At 33.5% G+C, this 20,125-nt stretch overlaps 1 protein-coding gene across 4 annotated transcripts in view; it reads right to left on the bottom strand.

Annotated features, from left to right (window-relative positions):
• NOVA1 (NOVA alternative splicing regulator 1) overlaps positions 1–17,215 on the bottom strand; it is a 146,727-nt gene extending 129,512 nt beyond the window's left edge. For 2 of the 4 annotated variants that reach the window (XM_012773485.3, XM_012773486.3), the window contains exons 1-2: positions 16,282–17,215; positions 14,394–14,537 (exon numbers count right to left, since the gene is read on the bottom strand). In XM_012773485.3, coding sequence (XP_012628939.1) covers positions 14,394–14,537; positions 16,282–16,417 — 280 coding nt within the window. In that variant the 5' untranslated portion in view covers positions 16,418–17,215. Of the gene's footprint in view, positions 1–14,393; positions 14,538–15,566; positions 16,098–16,281 lie in introns of those variants that run through there. The other 2 variants (XM_076004141.1, XM_012773487.3) reach the window with 2 other exon arrangements.
• Positions 17,216–20,125: the final 2,910 nt, after the last annotated feature.

Here is a 20,125-nt window from a genome sequence, read left to right as displayed (position 1 = left end):
AAAAACTGGAGGTCCAAGAAGATTAAACGATTGCCTAAAATCTTACAGCTAGTAAATGGCAGAACTGGGATTCAAACTCTGATCTAACACCACATGTTCACTAGGAGTTCTTTTATTCCATTGTAATTCCACAGAAGGCATTAAGAATTGATGTGATAATTCCTTAATAAACTCTACTACATAATATCTATAGCATATCTTCCTCATAAAAATTTGATTATATTGAGTACTATCATAATCATTTGACTAGACCTTTCTAACCTTAAGGCTATAATTCAGGATCTGTAGGGTAGTGGTTATATGTGATTTAAGAAGTAGGCCAGACCAGGAACAATTGAATTATTTCATGTAAATAATATCAAAGATAAGGCAAAATTTTAAACTATCTTAGAGGTCTAATATCAATATGAAGATAGAAAAGTAAGATATCAAGGTTATGCAAACACAAGTCTGGTCGGGGGAGAAAACCTGTCCTTATGTCTGTAGTTTGCTTAATTATTACAGTTGGCTTTCAATGGCAAAATTTTAATTTGTAGGATTTCCATATGAATAGGAAAAAAAAATTTACCACCCACCAAAAATATCTGATTATCTCCCAGTGATGGACTAATGTGGCAGTTTGGTGAATCTTACATAACTAAACTTTGAATATTTTATTTCTGAACTTTTAAGTAATCTCATGCAAATACAGAATTACAGAATACTGTTACAGAGTAACAGTAAACAGGTTCATTATTAATTTGATATATCACAAATCACTTCAATTTTCACTGTCTTATTTTCCTTCTATGTAAAATGAAAATAAAAATTCCTTTTACACTAATATTTTAAGAATTAAATAGATGATAGAAATGTAAGGTCACAGTAAGCCGTAATTGATAAATAAATAACTTTTAGTTGTATGGTCTTAGAGTTTCAAAAATAAGATTATTGGTCTTCCTATTAATTATGATAGAGATGCTTTAAATGCAAACATAATGAAATTCAGAGTGTGGCTCTTTAAAAGGCAGAATTTGGAAAAATATGAATTTAGATAACTTGCTTGGAAAATTTCACAAACCCAAAATTTTCCTTAAACAGGATTGCATTTATTCTGCATATTTTAAGTAGTCAAGTAATGTATACAACTTTTACCAATATTACTATTCCTTTAAATTATCCCTTTAAATTATCTAAATTATTTATCCCCATTGCATTGTAGTTTCTACTTATCTTTAATGCAATCTTCTAAATAATTTGAAAGGCCTTCAGTAAAAACTTTGACAAAAGTTTTTAAAAAGAAAATCTTGTAATCTAAAAAAAGTCTAAGAAAACTGAAATATGAATTCAAAGTTGAGCATTTTGCCAGAAAAGGGCAATATTTATTGCAGCATGCTTTTAATAACTTTACTGCCTAGACGTCATAAAACCTGATGCTTTTACTATTGGCATATGTATTTTATCTAAAAATTAAAATATTGCTTCCAATTCTTAATTATTTACTAAACCATTTTTGGCCATATAAAATATATTAGCATTATTATTCCTTAACACAATATATATAATTACTACTTACATTCATAAATCAAGCTATAGACTATATGTTTTAATTCTACTTTTAAAGTTATATCTTAATTTTGACAAACTTCAGAGAACAGGTTAGTCAGGTCAAATGTAGATAATTTGAACAGTAAAATAATTTTTATAAAAGTTGAAAATAGGGACTTTGAATAAGGGGTATGTCAGAATTATAAGCCCACCAGCAGGAAGACTATATAATAAAAGTAACAGTTTTTCACTGCAAAATTACTAATCCTAGTAATGCAGTACATAAAACATGCCATTTGAGATATATGCCAACCTAAACTGCCACATATGGCATATCTAGCTCATTATCACAGTTTGTGTTTTCATATGTAGAGACACTCTAGTTTTTAAACAAGATGTCAAATACACCAGTGTAGTTAAAAATGTGATAAAGTTTTGAGAAGAACATACCTTCCTTGAACAAAATAGGTATACATTTCAGAAGAATTAGTTTAAAATACTACTGTAAAGAAAACATGGCTCGAAATTTTTAGCTGAGATCTGTTTAAATACAAAACAGAGTATCATTTTAAAAGCAGAAATTGTAAAAGATGTTAAATTTAAACAATCACAAATGAATATTTCTTCAAAACTTTTCTCAAAAACAATTTTATTTTCTCTGCAAAAAAAGTTATTAGCTCTTGCCTAGATCATTTATCACTTCAAAAACAAGTCATGAAATCATATCATGATGTAGATATCAATTTTAAGGCAATGACACTTATGCTTCTTTTTTATATTGAGGTCAATCTTGAGTTATACTATCTGTATTACTAAATTATGAATAGCACTTAAATAAAGATTACATAGAGAATATTTTTATTTTAAATCCTTATCTGGTGCTTAATGTCACTTCAGCTGTTCAGTTTTTTAATGTTTCTCTATACAAGTAGCCAGTAATTTCACAAATCAGTATAAAATGCAAGATAATTTTTAATCTAATTTTCTACATAAAAAGTAACATATTTTCAATCTTTTTTAATTCATCTAAATTCGACAGGAATATCATTTAAGATTGATTCTTACCTGAAGTAATTATTTATCAATGATGGGAAATCATGCTGTATTTCAATATACAACCAAAATTCAAACAAAATAACTATAAACAGAGAATCAACAAATACATAGTAAGTTTCAATTTTCTTTGACATAACAAACCTGTCTCTCTACAATATACCAAACCTTTAATATTTGAATGGCATCAAATTCACACATACACACACACATTGTGTAAATCACTAATTTCCATCAAACTAAAATTGAACGTAGCCTTCCATATGCTGAGAAAGCAAGAAAAGCCTACAAATTGAAAGAATTTAAGAAATGAGAAAAATTTTACAAATTTTATCAAATAAACTGTTGCGAATCAAAAGCAAACTAGTAAAAGAGCTTTCCTGAATAGAGCAAAACAGTCTTCATTCACATTTGTCCTTCACTATGTCCCTGCATTTTTTTTCTTCCACACTTAGATTATAATTGCTTCAACACAACTCATACTTCTTAATACATCTTTTTTGTATTTCTAGTTGCCCCACCTTTCCCTTCATGTTTTCTTTTCTAAATAAATAAGTCTTTATTTTATTGTACTTACATTTCCTAAACAGAAAGTCAGACTCTTCAATCTAATACTCAATTCTACATTTTGACAACTGGGACAATCCATCCTCCAAAGTACAAGTATCACTATTTATATTTATACAGATACATATTTTTTAATTACAATATCACTGTCATTCATTTTATTGACAGAAGAGATGTATAGTTTTAAAATAATTCTTGCTAATGAATATGACCAAGATGAATATTTTTCAATCAGGCTTTTCTTTTTATTTTTTTGGTATTTCAATACATAATACATTTTATCTTATCTGTACAAATATCTACAGTGCCTCCCTATCACTACCACCATATCCAACAAAATCCACTTTTTATCCAATAAATACCTATTTTGGGGCCCCTGAATATATTATGATTTTACATATTACTATGTCTATATATTTTCTGTCTCTGTGTTTCAAATGCTCTTCCACATTTGTCTACCAAGCAAATTAAAACTTAATACTCAAAACCCTGTCAGCTCCTCTTTGAAGTCTTCTTTGAAGTTTAACGTCTCCTCCCAAGACCGTGACACTGAAACAGGTAATTTCAACTTCTATACATAATTCTCCCATTACAGAGTATCAAACTTTGTTATATCCAGGTATTCATCTTTTTTCTTTCTTCTTGCTCCACTGGTTGAGAGTAAGATCTTCAGGGCATGGTAAAATTAGTTCTAACCTCAAAGAGAGCACCCAAATATCCATACAACTGTTAAAATCTAGGCATGTTGGTAGCAGAGGAAGGCCAAGGAAGTAGCCAGGTAAAAAAACACTATGATAGGGTTAATTTAACCCACTGTTCTCTATCACTTTTTAAAAAAATAAATAAAATTTATTAAAATGTGGGGGGCTAATTAAGGCATGAAAGAGAGCATGTCTACTAAATCTTAGCTGTTTCATTGGTTTATTATGGCAAAAATCAAACAATATATTAATACAAGAAAAACACTAGTATTTTACGCATTTCTCTAAATTTTAAGTGTTTACAAAGTATTAAAAAGACCTTGAAACATCTCAAACTCAAACATTTTTCTAAAATTTTTATTTCAAATAAAGTAACATATACAAACACATTAATAGTTAAATTGGTCAAACTCTAGGCAAATAAATTCTACTCTATTACAAGGCTGGCACAATTTTTTCTTAGTAAACAAGAAAATTAAATTGTCTAGTAATTTAATTTAACAAGAAATTTAAATTGTCACAATGTAACTTCTTCCCACAAAGTTACATGTTAACTTTGCTATTATAGGTGAAGAAGAAGATATTAAAATACATTATAAATGAAAATTTAGTAACCATACCTGTAATATGTCACTTTAATTTGATGTTTAGTAATATTTGGTTTTGAAGGTGTTTCAAGAAAAATGATGAGTGGTCTGTTTTTTACTGCACATGTGGTCATGTGGCCATAAATCGTGATATAGCTATAAAACCTTGTAAAGTAGGTACTTTTAATTACTTTATTAATAAGTAAATTTAATGAAGCTCATGTTTCTTAAGTCAGTATTTTAAAGGTGATCTTCATTTTAGAGGTAGCTTTGAAATACTCCCTATAATACTGGCTTTCAGTTTTCTTCACACAGGATAGTATGCTAAATACAACACAAAACTCTCCCCTGTCACACATCACTCTTCTTCCTTAATATTTAGCCAATACCTGTCCTAATACTTCTATGTATTTCTCATTTGTCTGAATTTAACTCATTATCTCACCTACCCCAAAATACACATTTTATAAACATACAAACATACACGCCATCAAAGTAAACTGGAAATGCAATGAAAAACTAAAGATGAACTACTTCTATATCCACTGTATTGGTATTACATGAGTCACAGTAGAAACCTCAAATTGCTCATTCATACATGTGTTGAAATTTCTAGTGCCACCAATGATTACAGGATTGGGCTGATGCTGAATACATAGCAGCAGGCAAGAAGGATGACATAAATGTCCCCAAATCAACGGACTTTAATCCAATTACTCAATTGATGTAAATAAAGACTATCACAAAAGAATTTTTCTGTTTTAATTTACAGCTATGTAAGGGAAAGTCTTCAAAATCACTTTAAGTACTTTTATAATTATGTTAGAAAGTACTACTTAAGCCTATAATACAATATAAATAACATCAGAATTCTAATTAACTGAGAAGTAGGCCAATTTGATGAAATGGATAGACAAAACAGAGAAAATAGTGATAATTTCAAATAATTATTGAATAAGATAGCTATATTGTTACTTATGTTGCTTTATAATTAGCCTCATGCTTATTTTGTAATCATAATATTTTGTCTTTTTAAACCAACTGTTATGAATACCCTGCCAGATATGCCATACTAAGGGAAGTTTTTATAAAACTCATAAAAACATGGAAGTACATATATTCTTTAAATAATCCTTGAAAACAAATCAGACTTAGAAAGTCTACATATTATTTGTATTAAGGTCAATACTCCGCTTAACCAAAAATTAAAAAGTAAAAGAATAGAGCTTTTAATTAACAATGGAAGCAAGAAAAAAATTGCAAATGAACTAACAAAGCTGCAGAAATTGAATTACCCTTAAAACACTGCCATTTTCAAATAGTGTAATCATAGGAAAACAGAAAATGAACAGGTTATATATTCCAGGCAATATAAACTATAGCAATATATCCTATCCTATCTTTTTTCTTTTCAATATGTGGTAAGGACTATAGAGTACCCTATCTTTGGTCTTTCAGTGTAGTGTAACAACTAAAGAAAAGTAGCAAAATAACCATTGAGCTTTCATTTTAGTTTTTTTTTTTTTTTAACTGCATATTAATTTTAAACTTAGGCAAGAGAGGAGGTAAGGACTTCCTTCCTCAGAGTAACATCCAAAAGAAAAGCAAAGAGCGGAGCAAAACAAGAAGAGAATGAAGTACCTACTACAACTGTACCACAAATTCAGAAAACATATTTAAAAGTTATAAGATAATTAAAAGGCCTTCCATAAGTCACTTAATCTCTTAGTGCCTTGGTTTTTTCAACTGTTAAATGAAGTTTTAGAATAGATCATATCTAAACTCCATCACTTTCAATTAGTTCCACAATTCTATTTCTTCAAATCCCTTAAATTGAAAACCTCATAGCTACTCTTAAGCATTGTCGTTAAGTCTTTGACAGAGATGCCACAACATAAAAGATTTAAAACAAAATTTAAGAAGACAATAACAAAACACAATTCCATAGGGTAAAGCATGTCAATATTTCTTTAATGAAGAAAAAATACTTAAAATAATTCTAATGATGATCAAATAGCTGCTTACACCTGAGCTCATAGGAGGCATATACACATAATAATTAACAAAAGAAAAGCTGCCAGACAGATTTTACACTAAAGAATCAAACTAGGTTTAAAAATATTTCTCATGACTTTTTTAAGAAATCATAATTTAGTCTTAGAAAAATAAAAATATGATTTATACAAAGAATAATTGAACTATGTGAATAAGCTCTCCCAGTAAGAGTTCACTTGCCTCCAACACTAACCACTTCAAAGTCAGGTATTTCAAGAATGAATATAACCAAAATTAAAAAGCAACAGTTCTCCTAAAATTCTTAGCAACATAAATAAAAACAAAAGCAAAAACAAAAAGATTTACTCCATTTCCTACTATTCTGTGTTTCTGAAATGCACTATTTTTCCTTCTATTCTGTCCTTCCCCTCAAATTCCTGGGCCTTAAAATAGAGTCACTGCCTAGTTTAATTCCTAGAACAGTAAAACATGAACAACTTAAAAAAAGCCAAACTTCAAATAAGCTGAGAGTCAGCATTTATTATATCCTAGAAAAAATACAGGATTTGACATCATATTTAATTGATAAACTCATTGTGTGAAAATATCCCATGAATATAATTATGGGGCCTTCAATGTATAAGTATTGTCAAAAATCTTTAAAATGGAAAAAAAAGTTATTTCTCAAAACTTCAAAAAAGTATGTTCAGTGTCACAAGAAAAGTTAAAAACACTACTATCTAAAATTAAAAATTACTGAGTTCAGAATAAAATTCATTTGAAATTAGAAATATACTGAACATCAGTAAGACATAAAACAGATCATGAAATAAGAAAGAAAAATATAACAGTAATTTTAAGCATCAAATGTTAGATTCAGAATGGAAAAAATGTTTTATTTTCCACACCAAATAATCTTACCTGAATCATTTTGCTGTTAAAAAACTCAAGATACTGATTTCATTTTTCCTCTGGTCCTGTCAACAGTGTTATGACAGGCCCTGCAGGAAGCAGCAAAAGATCAATGATGGAGCGCAGATAGTAGGTGTTTTCATGATCAAGATTTTGTCATGGAAAAGGATATCCATATAGTGGTTTGAAACTTGGCAAAGATTGACAGTATCTCAAAAAGTTTATCAGTGTACATAATCTTTTTTTTGGCTTTGCAGTCTTAAAATGTTTATTATTATTCAATGTCTGGTTTATCAAAAATTTAAAAATCATGGTAAAATACATATGTGAAATTTTAAAGCATCATGTTTATATTGATAAGAATTGATAAGAAAACAATAGTTCATGATGTTAAAAACAAAAAAAATTTGATGAAAAACAAAATGATTTATGTGTTGGAATGATTCTCTTGACCTCTGGAGAGGATTATTTTAATCTTATTTTCTTTAATTACTATAATCATCAATAAATACCAAATATCATGACTAAATTAAAAAGTCTTTTCTTACAAGCAGTATCATCATAATCAAATAGTTAATGTCAACACCGGCAAAAATTCCTTTAAGAAAGTATATAGGTTACAAAAATACTAGAAAAAAATCTGTGCAAACTCCAAAACTTAATTACTCTTGAGTAAGTGACAAATTACATTCAATGATCACCAAAAATTCAAATTAGGAAGTTAATAGAAGAGTCAAACTACAAAATTGCTTCACAAAGACTCCAAAGGTTTTTCACATTCCAAATTACTTTAAAGTAGTATAGCACGTTGCTAGATTTAGTTTAAACATATTTTTACCTTAGAAATTGTTCCCCATTTAAGGGCTAATTAATGAACAGGACTGTGATAAAAGATATCCACATTCATTCATTGGGAATATTGTAAGAATAAACAAGAAACTTCTATATATGTCAAGGAAGTATACTCTAAGTCAATACTTCAAACAGACTAAGAAATTAAAAACAACAGAAATAAATGACATACTAAGTTTTTGAGTTTTCATTTCACTAAATTTTAATTTATTTAAATAAAATGTGGTAAAGAACCATTTCAACAGGACTCTTATGTTCAAACATCTTAAAAATATCTTTAATATGCTCTACCTGTCTTGTTTGTTCAAACACTTCAAAACACTCTGTAAAGTTTACTTGCCAAAGCCCTCAACATTCTAAAAAGATACAACTTAATTTACATGGGTTTTCTGTCCTATAAAAATAAACAAATGTTAATCAGAGATAATTTTTAAAAAAACTAAAAAGTACTTCCACTTATTTCTACTCACTCCTGCTTTAAATATGTATTTGTGGAACAGGGAAATTTAAACACTTCTGACCTAAGATTATTTTTTTTTTATTTCTATACCTAAGGTCTCCCTTTTTTATGTACATTCTATCAGATTCATGAAAAACGATTTTGAGTTGCAAATATTTCCATATTAAAATATATGAAAGCTAATGCCATATCTTTAAAAAATAAGATGAAGAAAATGGAAACTTTAACCAATCAGAAAATATTGAAAAGTACTGCCTCATTTCTTGCATGTTGCATTTTATACCATGACACTTTAGTCTCCGAGGGCCAGGTTAATTAAGCTCCATAGCAGCTGCAGTGCAATGAGAGACACACACTGTTGCGGTTCCCACCAGTCCAGTCCAATTACCTGTAGTATTCCAGCACTGGACAAGTGACAACCAACCTCTTCTCTCTAGTCACTTGCTCCCACTGGTCTACTGATAAATGTTAGAACAAACTAACCTCTTTTTGGAAAAGATAGCAAAGCTGAATGCACCTGCTGCAGGCTGCAATGATGAGTCCCAGAGAGATGTTTGTCAGTCAGATCTCTGCAGATGTTGTTTAACTTTATGCTAAAGCTGTATCCAAAGATGGAAATGAGATGGCAATTAAGCACAAATCTCCCACCCTCGTCCCCCCCCATCAGTTTTATTTTGAAAAGAAGTACTTGCACATAAAAGTTATGCTTTAAAATACAGCTCTACTAAACTGGACACAACTAAGACGCTAGGGTTAAAAACTCTATGGTTAAAAAAAAGTGTTTATTAGGTGCTGAATTGTAGTTAACAGGCACAATAATATATATTCAATAAATGTCATCTGTGTCATTTAATAAAATAGTTTTAAAAGTAATATTTTAAGCCAGACCAAAACAAAATAAAATAATAGAAGTATAAAATACACTAGTTTTTGATTGATAGCTGTTGTTTGGGTTTTTAGTGATAACACATATTCCTTAGCGTTTCCAAAATACACATCATATTTCCTCTTGTTATATTATATGAAACATCTTCAATACATAAATATTCAACTACTTCACCAACCGTGTTCACTATTTTTAAACTATTCCTAAAATCCTTTAGGGTGATATTTGCAAGGCAATGTTGTTAGATGTATTTCCTTACAATGTCACAAATTTTAAATGAGCTATTTTTCCAAAACCCAGAAGGCTTCAAATAGCAAATTTCAAAGTGACATTGTGCTATATGATTCATGAAAACATCAACACTATAAATCAATGATGTTCTATAACTTACTATATCAATGACAGAAGACATAACATCAGAATGAAATAAAAAAGAACCAAACAAAAAGAATAGGTAAGATTTTTAATGCTAATTCATCTTCCCATATTTACATACATAAGTATAAAAATTATATCTTTTGGAAACTGCAATGTTAATATAGATTGTGCTATGCAAATGATATCCCTTCATATAATAAGATTTCCCATTGCTTAAAATAGGAAAATAAAGTATTTAAGATAAATTAGAAAAATAAAAACATAGCAAATTCACAGAGATGCTAATGTATAAGTAGTAAAAAATTATGTTCGTCCTTCAACTGAGGATATAGAACCAAAATATAAAAGTAACCCATAGCAATAGGCAGTGTGTCAAATATAAACATTACAACTTTAAGATTCAAGTAAAAACAATTTGTGTCAGCAACTCTTGGATCATACTAAAATCAAAGGTATATCACAGTGCAATAATAACTATCATATTAAATCCACCCAATAATGTTGGAAATTATACTACTTTATTTTCTCTACTTGTTACAATTCTATTTTATCGACTTATTTTGTCTTAAAATATATACCAATAAATTTCTAAGATTCTTTGCATCTAAGATCAAAAAGTCCAACTGTAACTTTTGGAAGCTATAAGTATTTACATTTAATTATACTACCAGTATCATAATACTCTTTCATCCAACAGAAGTAATCCGTTTTAAACTTCACTATCTCCTCTGAATTTTAAAAAATCATCATGCTTACACAATTCAAATCCTGAAGTTTAAATTGGCCACTGAATTTTGCTCAAGTCAAAATAAAAGCAGTGTAGGGCATTTCCTTCGCTGAAAGAAAATTTCACTTACATTGTGCTTTTTCATGATTTAAAAAAAATTTAAAGTATAAATTGTTTGTCATCAAAAAACAAAACACCACCCAAGTTCAACAGTGACAAAATCAAGATATAAGGAATCTAGTAATAATAAATACAAATTTTAACTTAAGGATCATAAAAGGAAATAATTTGTATTAAACGTGATCCAGCTTTATAACCACAAATATGAAAACAGTATAAAATATACGCAAATAGATTCCAACATTACAGTGAAGGATTCCTGTTTGACTGATATAATGAATACCTCCAATATCATATGATATAATAAAAATAGACATACTATGAAGAGTTCTAAAATCCAAGGCACATATGAAAATATTTATTTTATATGTCTTTTATTATTCCCAACCAATAATGTATGCAATAAATTTTTCTGATTACCTACCTGAACCATCTATTATATGGTTTTAATAGATAAAGTCAATCTGTTTATTAACAAAAACTAAACACATCTTCACATGCAAAATAAAAGAATTAAAAAAAAAACTATCACCATTCTGAAAATGCATATAGTAATATATTACTCAAAATGAGAAAACTGTTTTTACTATAAGGTAACTTTATGTAATCTAATTATAAAAGGATATATAAATATATCAAATTAGTTTGCTCTAATGAATTAAGAAAAAAGATATATTCTTAAACCACAGTATTAAGTCAGTATTCCACAAGATTAGATTTTTAAAAATAAATGAATTACACAGTACAGCAAAGAGTAAAATAAACCTACTTGTAGATCATTTTTTTCTGACTGCAGAAATTGTGAAAAATGCATTTCACAATTCCTCATCACACAACTTTCCCAAGTTATTTTATTTAACATGTGACATGTTGAAATACACAATGCAATATCCAATTGTACAAATTCTAAATTCAAATCAATGTACAAAAATGTTTTCTCCATTTCAACTAAAATTTTTAAAAATTACTCAGAAAGGCAGGGTTGCTTAAGGTATAACCTGATAGAAGAAAAATAAATATGAGATTATATTGGTTATAATTTTTTAAAGTACCTATCATTTGAGTTGAAATTTATTCAAATGTCCCCAAAGGATGTCTGTATTCTGTGTTACGCATCCTGAAGGAAGTTTTTACCAATACACTAGTATTTTAATCTAAATCTTAGAAACAATTAAAATGTTTCAAAACTTAGGTAATTTGAGGAAATCTGTTAGGCATACAGATAAAATACACTTTTCTCCAAATATACTCTCTGACCAAATGAGAAACAGAAAAATGCTTCATGAAATAAACATCAGATATATTCATTGTAATAGAATATGACAGTCATAAAAGACACAAAAATGGGCTGCCAAATTACTCCATAATCCTCTAAGAAATTCTTTATAACTCAGCAATATGAATCATATCTTTATAATTTAACTCATCTGAGACGTAAAAGGTAAGTATGCCTTATGTATATCTGAGTAAGAGAAGTTGAAAAGAACTCAGAGGCTATTATATTTAAGAATACCAGGACCTTAGATAATTCCACAGGCTTGCGGTCAAGTGTGAATAGGAAGACTATTAAAATTAAAGTCTATTTGAAGAAGAGAGATTATCTGTCCAAACAGGTAATAATCTAGTTAAAATCATATTTTCATACAAACTGTTCAGAATTCTTAAAGCTTCTTATAAACTACAAGCTTTATTTTATCCTTAAAATTGATCCCATAGTGTGTGATTGGTTTCCACCTGTTACAGGCAAAGTACAAGCCTTCTTTTATCCGACATTTCAACTCACATTTGATCAGGTTACGTCACCACACACACAAAATTTTATTCAACGCATTCCAGCTTTTCATTTTTTTCCAACAGATATTCTTGCTCTATACAAATACCATGCCTCAGAACTATAAATAAAATAAGCAATTTCAATGTAATAAGCAAAAATGTACAACTAAGTAGACTAAAAACAAAAGACCTAATTCTCTGTGCACCCTTTCCAACCCACTGAAAATAAACTATATTCAAATGAAAAGGCATTTAATTTACTATTTGGAATATCCTTGATAAACATCAATTTTCTGTAACATCCCTTCACATCTGATACCATCTCATGTATAATGCAAAAAAGCTATTTCATTTTCATCTATTGACAGTGAATTTAATTTACCATTGCAGCTCTTTTCCTAGAACTATCACGTTATTAATTCTGCAATCAAGCTCTTTTGAATGCTTTTATTTGTTCTAAGGTTTTCACAAAATTTCACATTGATTTTTTTAATCATAATATACCTCTTAAACATATGAATATGAATATGTTAGCAAACTTTCTTAATGCATAAGGAAAGTTTCAGAGACAAGGAAAGCCATCTGCAAAACTACACTCATAACAAACTTTAGAGAGACATCGTATCTAATAGAGATTGCATTTTAGCTTAATAAATTTTATGTTTACCTAAAATATTATATTTAATATATACAACTAAATGATAGTTTCAACCGTTCTAAAACCTTCTTACGCACTATAATGGTCCATTTCTACCACCAAGTGATTGGCTATGAAAAAGAAGTCCTCCAAATGTTCTGCTTACATTCATGCCAGATGTCTTTGCTGTATTAAAGAACTCTTACTGAATTAGATCACTGAAAGCAAATCAGCTTTTCTTTTCCACCAGAAAAAAAAAAATAAGCAGTATCAGTACCTCACACTGAATTGATATTTTTGATAGCCATAAAGATATAACTTTTTTAAAAAGCGCAGAAAGCTAGATCTAAGCAAAAACAAATCAGCTAATAATGTTTTATCTAGGAAACATACTATTCAATTATGGAGATTTCTCTATTAAACTTAAAATACATATATCGATTAGCAAAATGATAAGAAAAAGATGAACATCCAGAACTATGTAACTCTTTAAATAAGAAAACACACTGAAAAATAAAAAAATTAGAAATTACACCACCTAGGAAACTTGCCATATTCTAGTAGTTATTATCCTACACTAACTATTAACATATTTTAATCTGATAGGGCTCCTAAGTAATACTAAGTAAAAGGAATTCGGAAGCATTATTTTACTTCTTACATAATAATATAGATTTCCTTATCTCAATTACATTATAACCACAATATATTAAAAATTTGAAGAGGCAGCACTTGTCCTCTTTACTTCACTCCAAGGCCAGCAAACAAAGCAATGAAGCAGAAAGAGGTACATAATGGATTCAGAAGTAAATGCTCCATTCTTTAAGAAGCCTCCCTACCCCCCTCTTCTGAATTCACTCTAGACTAATTGTCATTACAATGATGTCTGAAAACTTCAGAACACTATTTCCTGATACCAGCTGTCCAGGTTTCTATCTTTAAATTTTTGAGTTTTTTTCGTAATAAGAAAATACCCGAAAGAATCATCTTGCAATTGGTCTAAATCACACACAGAGTACATCTTATAGGAAAAAGACATCATCAACAATGGAAATAACCTGAAAATTTGTCCACAATACAACGTAATACAGCAATACACAAATAAAATGAAGTCTCCACTATTGTTTAAATATTTCTTTCAAGACAGCACACAACACATGTAGATCTTCTTTCTTTCCTTGGGGACTCATCAAACAATCTCTTCACCATTGCACCTACCTGGATAAAAATCTTTGGACTTAGACAGCTTGATGGTGGCTCCAGTTTCTTTTTGCAACTGAACAATTGTCTGTCCTCCCTTCCCAATTATAGATCCAGCAGCATAACTAGGTATGAGAACCTTTAGAAAATACTGGCCGTCTTCTGAAAAATGCAAAGAAATATACTTGGTTAACAAGATATTTTTAAACTTTGCATCCCCTCTCCACCCTCAAGAGAGAAAAACAGCAACTAAAAGCACTGGGCATACAGCTGCAGGAAATATGAAGTTAAATTTTTTTAAAAAATTGAAAATAAACGAATTACACTGAAAAACAAATATGTACAAAATGTTTCCCATTTTGTAGGATTTATGCTTTCAAGCTCGGAAGTTAAATCTAAACATATTCTATTATTTTGCAGCACTGTAGAAACTGATGACTAAATTCCAGTTGTTATTCCAAACATGGAAGTCTTCCAATTCTATCTGTGGTTACTATGGCAAAATGAAATAAACTGACCCTTTAACAAAACTTCAGAAATTTATAAAATGACAAACCTTCACTTAACATATTGAAGAAGAAAACAATTCAGGACTGTAAATAATGATGAGCTATATTTGTCATTAACAAACACATAAGAACTACAATTAGCCATTGCCTATATCCTACTTAAAGTATGCAAAACAACCATTCTCCTACCAAATAATCCACCCAAACTGTGGGGTGTATTCCAAGCCTTCGACAACTGCCAGGAAATAACTAACTCACTGTGGTGAACTGGCAAATCTAACTAATCCTAGTGTATTTCCTTAGCACTTCTTAGCCTACGATGATCTCGTTTAAGCTCATTAATTAAAGAACCTTAAGAAGAATTTTGCCAATATTAAAAAGCTTAGGAGTGATTTATATTAAATACACTTAAAAGTGACCAAACAGATAATGTCCCTTCTCCAAAATAACCACAATTTTTAAAACGTAAAGGGGCTGATGATTCAAGAAAAAAAAAAGAGAGATGTTTTAGGAAATAAAGCTAACTCCATAAACTTTAATTCCCGTCAACCTGACCATGTCTTAAATACTAAACAGCCCGGTAAATCCACCTTTCCTACGTGAATGAATGTTCCAAATTTTGCGGTGTGCCACTCACAAGACCCCCATCCGTCTATAATGTATATGCTGGAGATAAATTCACCTCTGCTTCGATGCATTGGGTGCATTGTTAAGATGACTCCAGTGCAAATGAAGAAGCGACACCGGTCCCGTTATAACTCATCTTCCAAGGAAGCGCAGGATGTTAACTAACAAGTCACCATACCAGACACCCCCACCCTCGTATGCACACCCCCGAAGACAAATCAATGAGATATTTACACCGACAATATAAGTGCGGTAAGAGCATGCATTCATCAAGATTTTGCACACTACTTGTGGCCCAAAGCAAGGGATGGAGAGAGGAAAAACTCTCGGGCGCCCCAATCATTTGCAATCCGCTACCCAAGTGCCATTTATTTATTTATTTTATCAGACTGTTAAATGCAGCGCGCATCTTCGGGCAGCCATCACCTTACTCCGGGGTCATCATCCTCCTCCTTAACGGACCCTCTCGCCCAGGTCTAGGATATTTAAATGGTCAGCCTCTCAACCGATTAAATGGAAAGATAGGTCTATTTCAAAAAATCTGGTCGCCATTTTGATGAATGATAAACACAGAAATGAAAATGTGTTGGGGACAACGAGGCGCGGGGCAGGTGCAGGGGAGGGGGCGCAGGGCAGGGGCGCGGGAGCCGCCGGGTTCGGGCTGGAGGTGTCCCGGCCGCGGGAGGGCGGGAGGGAGGGCGGCGGGAAGGAGGGAGGCAGGGGCGGGCGGCGGGGGATGGGGCCAGCGGGGAGGTGGAAGCGATACCCACCGCCCGTATTGGTCCTCTTGGTGCTGCCGGCTTCAGGGGGGGCTTCCAGCGGCCTTTTCCGGGAGTCCGGCGGGTCCAGGTCTATGGGAACCCCAGTGTGGGTCCCGTTCTGCTGGATGGGAGCTGCCGCCATCATGTTTGCAGTTCCTGCCGCTGGTACCGGGAGAAGGTTCTCCCTTTTGTTTTGGCTTTTTCTTTTCTTTCTTTCTTTTTTTTTTTTTTTTTTTTTTTGCGTTTGGGGTTTCTTAAGGGTTTTTTTTTTTAATCGGATCAATAGGAATCTCTTTAGGAAAAAAAGCAATGTTGCTGGTTTGTTCTCACTGGGGAGGGGGCAGGGCTGAGGAGCAGCTGCAGTGCAGTGTCAGAAAGGAGACAGGGGAATGGAGGGGGTGTGAGAGACGGAGGGTGAAAGAAGGAGAAGAAAGGAGAGAGGGGGAGAGAGTGGAGAAGGGAGAGGGGCGAGTGAATGAGCGGGAGGAGGGGACCGGGGAGGACGGGCAGAGGGAGTGGGAGAGCGCGAGGGCTGGCGGGGCGCGGGGAGAAGCCGAGGAGGAGGGGAGACTGAGGGAAAGAGTGAATGAGCAGGAGGAGGGGAAGGAGGTGGATGCCGAGAGAGGAGCGAGCGGCAGAGGAGGGCAGGAGCCGGGAAGCAGCGCGGCGGTCCCCGCGCCGCGCTAGCGCTGCGCTCGCTCCCGCTGCTGGTGCTGCCGCCGCCGCCGCTGCCGGAGCGGTTCTGCCGTTGCCTGGGCTGCTCGGCGCTGCTGCTGCTGCCGCCCGGTCTCGCTCATTATTTCTCCCGCTTGTGAGGGGGGGTGGCGGGAGGGAGGGGGATGGCTGCGAGGGGAGGGTAGAGAGGGGTTGAGTTCGTAGACTCCCACACTTCGCGCTCGGGTCCCTGCCTCTCAGCAGCGCCGCCGCCGCCGCCTCCCAGCGCCGCTGCCTCAGCCCGCGGGGCGGCCAGGGGGTGAGGGGGGGAACACGCTAGGGGGGGGGGTGAGGCGAGCAAGAGTGAGCGTGTGTGTCCGCGCGCGCGCGCGCGTGCCTGTGCGCGCGCGGGGGCGCGCGCCGGCGGCGGAGGCGGGGATGGGGGCCGGGGCGCTCCTGTGGGAAGGGAGGGGTGAAAGGTCGCCGGTCCCCGGCAACACGGCTCAGGCAAACGTAAGCGGCTTGTCGCAGAAACCAGGGGGTCCACGAAACGCGCTAGGCTAGAAGGCGGGAAGGAGAGATTACTGACAGCCGTGCCAGCCAATAACGTGGAAACGTGAGAAAGGTTCTTCAGGCCCCTTCCCAATCAGGAAACTTGGGTGATGAGGGGGAGCGAAGGGGCGGGCTGGGATCTTGGTCCAGCTGGGACTGGAGCGGCGACAATTCGGGCTAGTCTGAGAAGGGCATTGGAGTGACCGTTAATAACGGGTGGGACAGAGTCAGGGCTGGAGGAAGAACTAGAACTGTGTGCTTCCAGGGCTTCTAGCCAGGTGCATTCGTTTTTATTTTTAAGAGTTGAGTAAAAGACATTAGTTAGCATCTCACTCATCGGCGATTTCTACGGGGCGATTTCATCAAAAGAGGATTTCTTAATCGCACTGTGTGACACCGTTAGGGGACTTACAGTGTCACTCGCCGCCTTAAATCCTTTTGGGAACAAGCGGGGATATAAATAAATGAAGCTAAGTGTGAGTCTCCCCTTGACAGAGCGCTGATAGACTAAAAAGACAGGCAAAAAACAACTGAGTGTGTACACAAAACTAAATATTGAACGAAATACCAGAGTCGGAGTAAAACTCGGTGCAATGTGCACAGCTTGTGGTCGTTCAGATCTCGGATATATCACAGACCTGAAACTCGACCCTGCAACGCAAAAGCACCTAATGTCGCTAGAATAGACCGTGACCTTAGAAATTAACTAAACCAAGTCCCTCATTTTACAGATGAAGTATTTTACTCAAATTAGTAGTTTAAATAACTCAGTATGGTAGGAAACGGGTGGTAGAAGAGCATGGGCTTTGGAGTCTGAAATCTTTCTTGGTTTCCGGTCCTTGCAGGCTGTTCTACAAGTGTGTCTTGGGCAAATCCCTTAACGTGTTGCCATTTATTAAGTGGTTGCCATGTGGCTGGCAAGCAATCCACTTTACATGCTTTGTCCCTTACATGCATTATGTCATGTAGGTATTATTATCCCCATTTTATGAGGCACTTTATGTTTAAATTAGTAATTTACCCAAAACTATTAACAGTGTGGTAATAATTCAAATTCATGTCTTTCTGATTCCAAAGTCTTTCTTCTTGAATATTGCAATACAGCAGAATTTCAAATTCTCTCCCACTTAAAACAGGTACTGCAACCAATTCCCGCAATTCTTAGGAGTCAAGTGAGATAACATATGTGGCAATGTAGTCTAAGCTGTAAAAAGGTATAAATATATTCACTAAATTTCTAAAATGAAGATGCTCCTTCCCTGTATTTTCCACTACAGCATGTCAACCTGAAAGACGGCTTTCAGGCTAAGCTAGCAAAAGAAGGGAATTCACTGTAATTATATGGTATCCTAAGGAAGAATATATGCATATCTGAGGTAATAACCAAAGAGAATAGAATAAAATGTAATTCCTGATAGATGGAAATGGAATAGAAAAGAATACTAACCCTACCCATAGCTTCCTTATTGGAAAAAGCATCTAAGAACCATTGTGATTGCTGGTGCTTTATAGTAATGAAAGAACAGTATCACTGTGCTAAACATTTAGTTTTGGACTAAAAGTTCATCTGGACTATGAAAAACATATTTGCCTCAATCGGGGAAAAAGATATGCTAAGAGCTGAAAGAAAAGGGTAACAGGTAAGTTATACATATTGGTAAAGATCTATGAGTCAAAGTCCAGAATTTTGATCTTACATATAATGTAATAGGAAACCACGATATAGGCTTCATGACCAAAATAAAGATTTATAGGTAGAATTGGAGGGGGAAAAAAGACGCAATGAAGGAAAAAGGTTTGGAATAAGCCTGTAATGCAGTAGTCCAGTTAGTAAAAGGCCAGATATTGTGCAGTCTTCTTTACAGGTATACAAAAAATATGTAAGGACGTTTTTAGAGGGAAAAATAGAAGAGGTCTGGTGTTTGGCACTAGATTGTTTTGAAACAGTAAAAGACAGTGGACAAAGAAAACTGAAAGACAAAGATTATTCAAAGATATATTACATAAAGCTTGAACAAAGTTATTCTGTAAATGTAGTTTTGAATTGGGGAAAGACTGAGGTTACAATTGGAAAACCTAAGTTTAACAAATTTCTAAAAATAAAATATTTCTGAAATAGTTTAGAAAATATTTGTCATTGTCATGTGTAAGTTAAAGTGAAAATGAGTTTTTAAGTTAAATTGCCTTATAGATACATGCTTGATGAGGTAGAGTCACATTGTATTCTGATGGTATTTATTTGACCCTTCTCTTACTGCTTTCTTTGGACTTAATATTTAAATACTACCTACCACTCCATGGGGCCCAGAAAGCAGAAGATAGGATTTTAATATGGATGGAATGCTGAATAGTAATTTAGCTATGATATGCTGAGAGTTACAGAGACTATCCCAAGACCTGGTCAGACATTAGGGTAGGTCAGCTAAGAATTGATTTGGGCAATGAAAGTTATCAGAAAGAACACTCTAATTTAGCTTCCATTCCTTATATATTTTGTTGTTTTTGAAATAATACTTATGCATTATTCTTATTGTATATGCCTCTTCAATTCTAATTAAACGGACATAAAATAAACATTTTACCTGTTGTTTTTTGCATTTTGTGCCAGCTAATAAAACTGAAGAAATAAAAATGTATAGACGATCCC

The sequence above is a fragment of the Microcebus murinus genome, chromosome 6 (assembly GCF_040939455.1).
Source record: "Microcebus murinus isolate Inina chromosome 6, M.murinus_Inina_mat1.0, whole genome shotgun sequence".
Taxonomy (NCBI): Eukaryota; Metazoa; Chordata; class Mammalia; order Primates; family Cheirogaleidae; genus Microcebus; species Microcebus murinus.
Note: the sequence above shows the minus strand (reverse complement) of the source record. Positions and strands in the feature narration are given on the sequence as shown.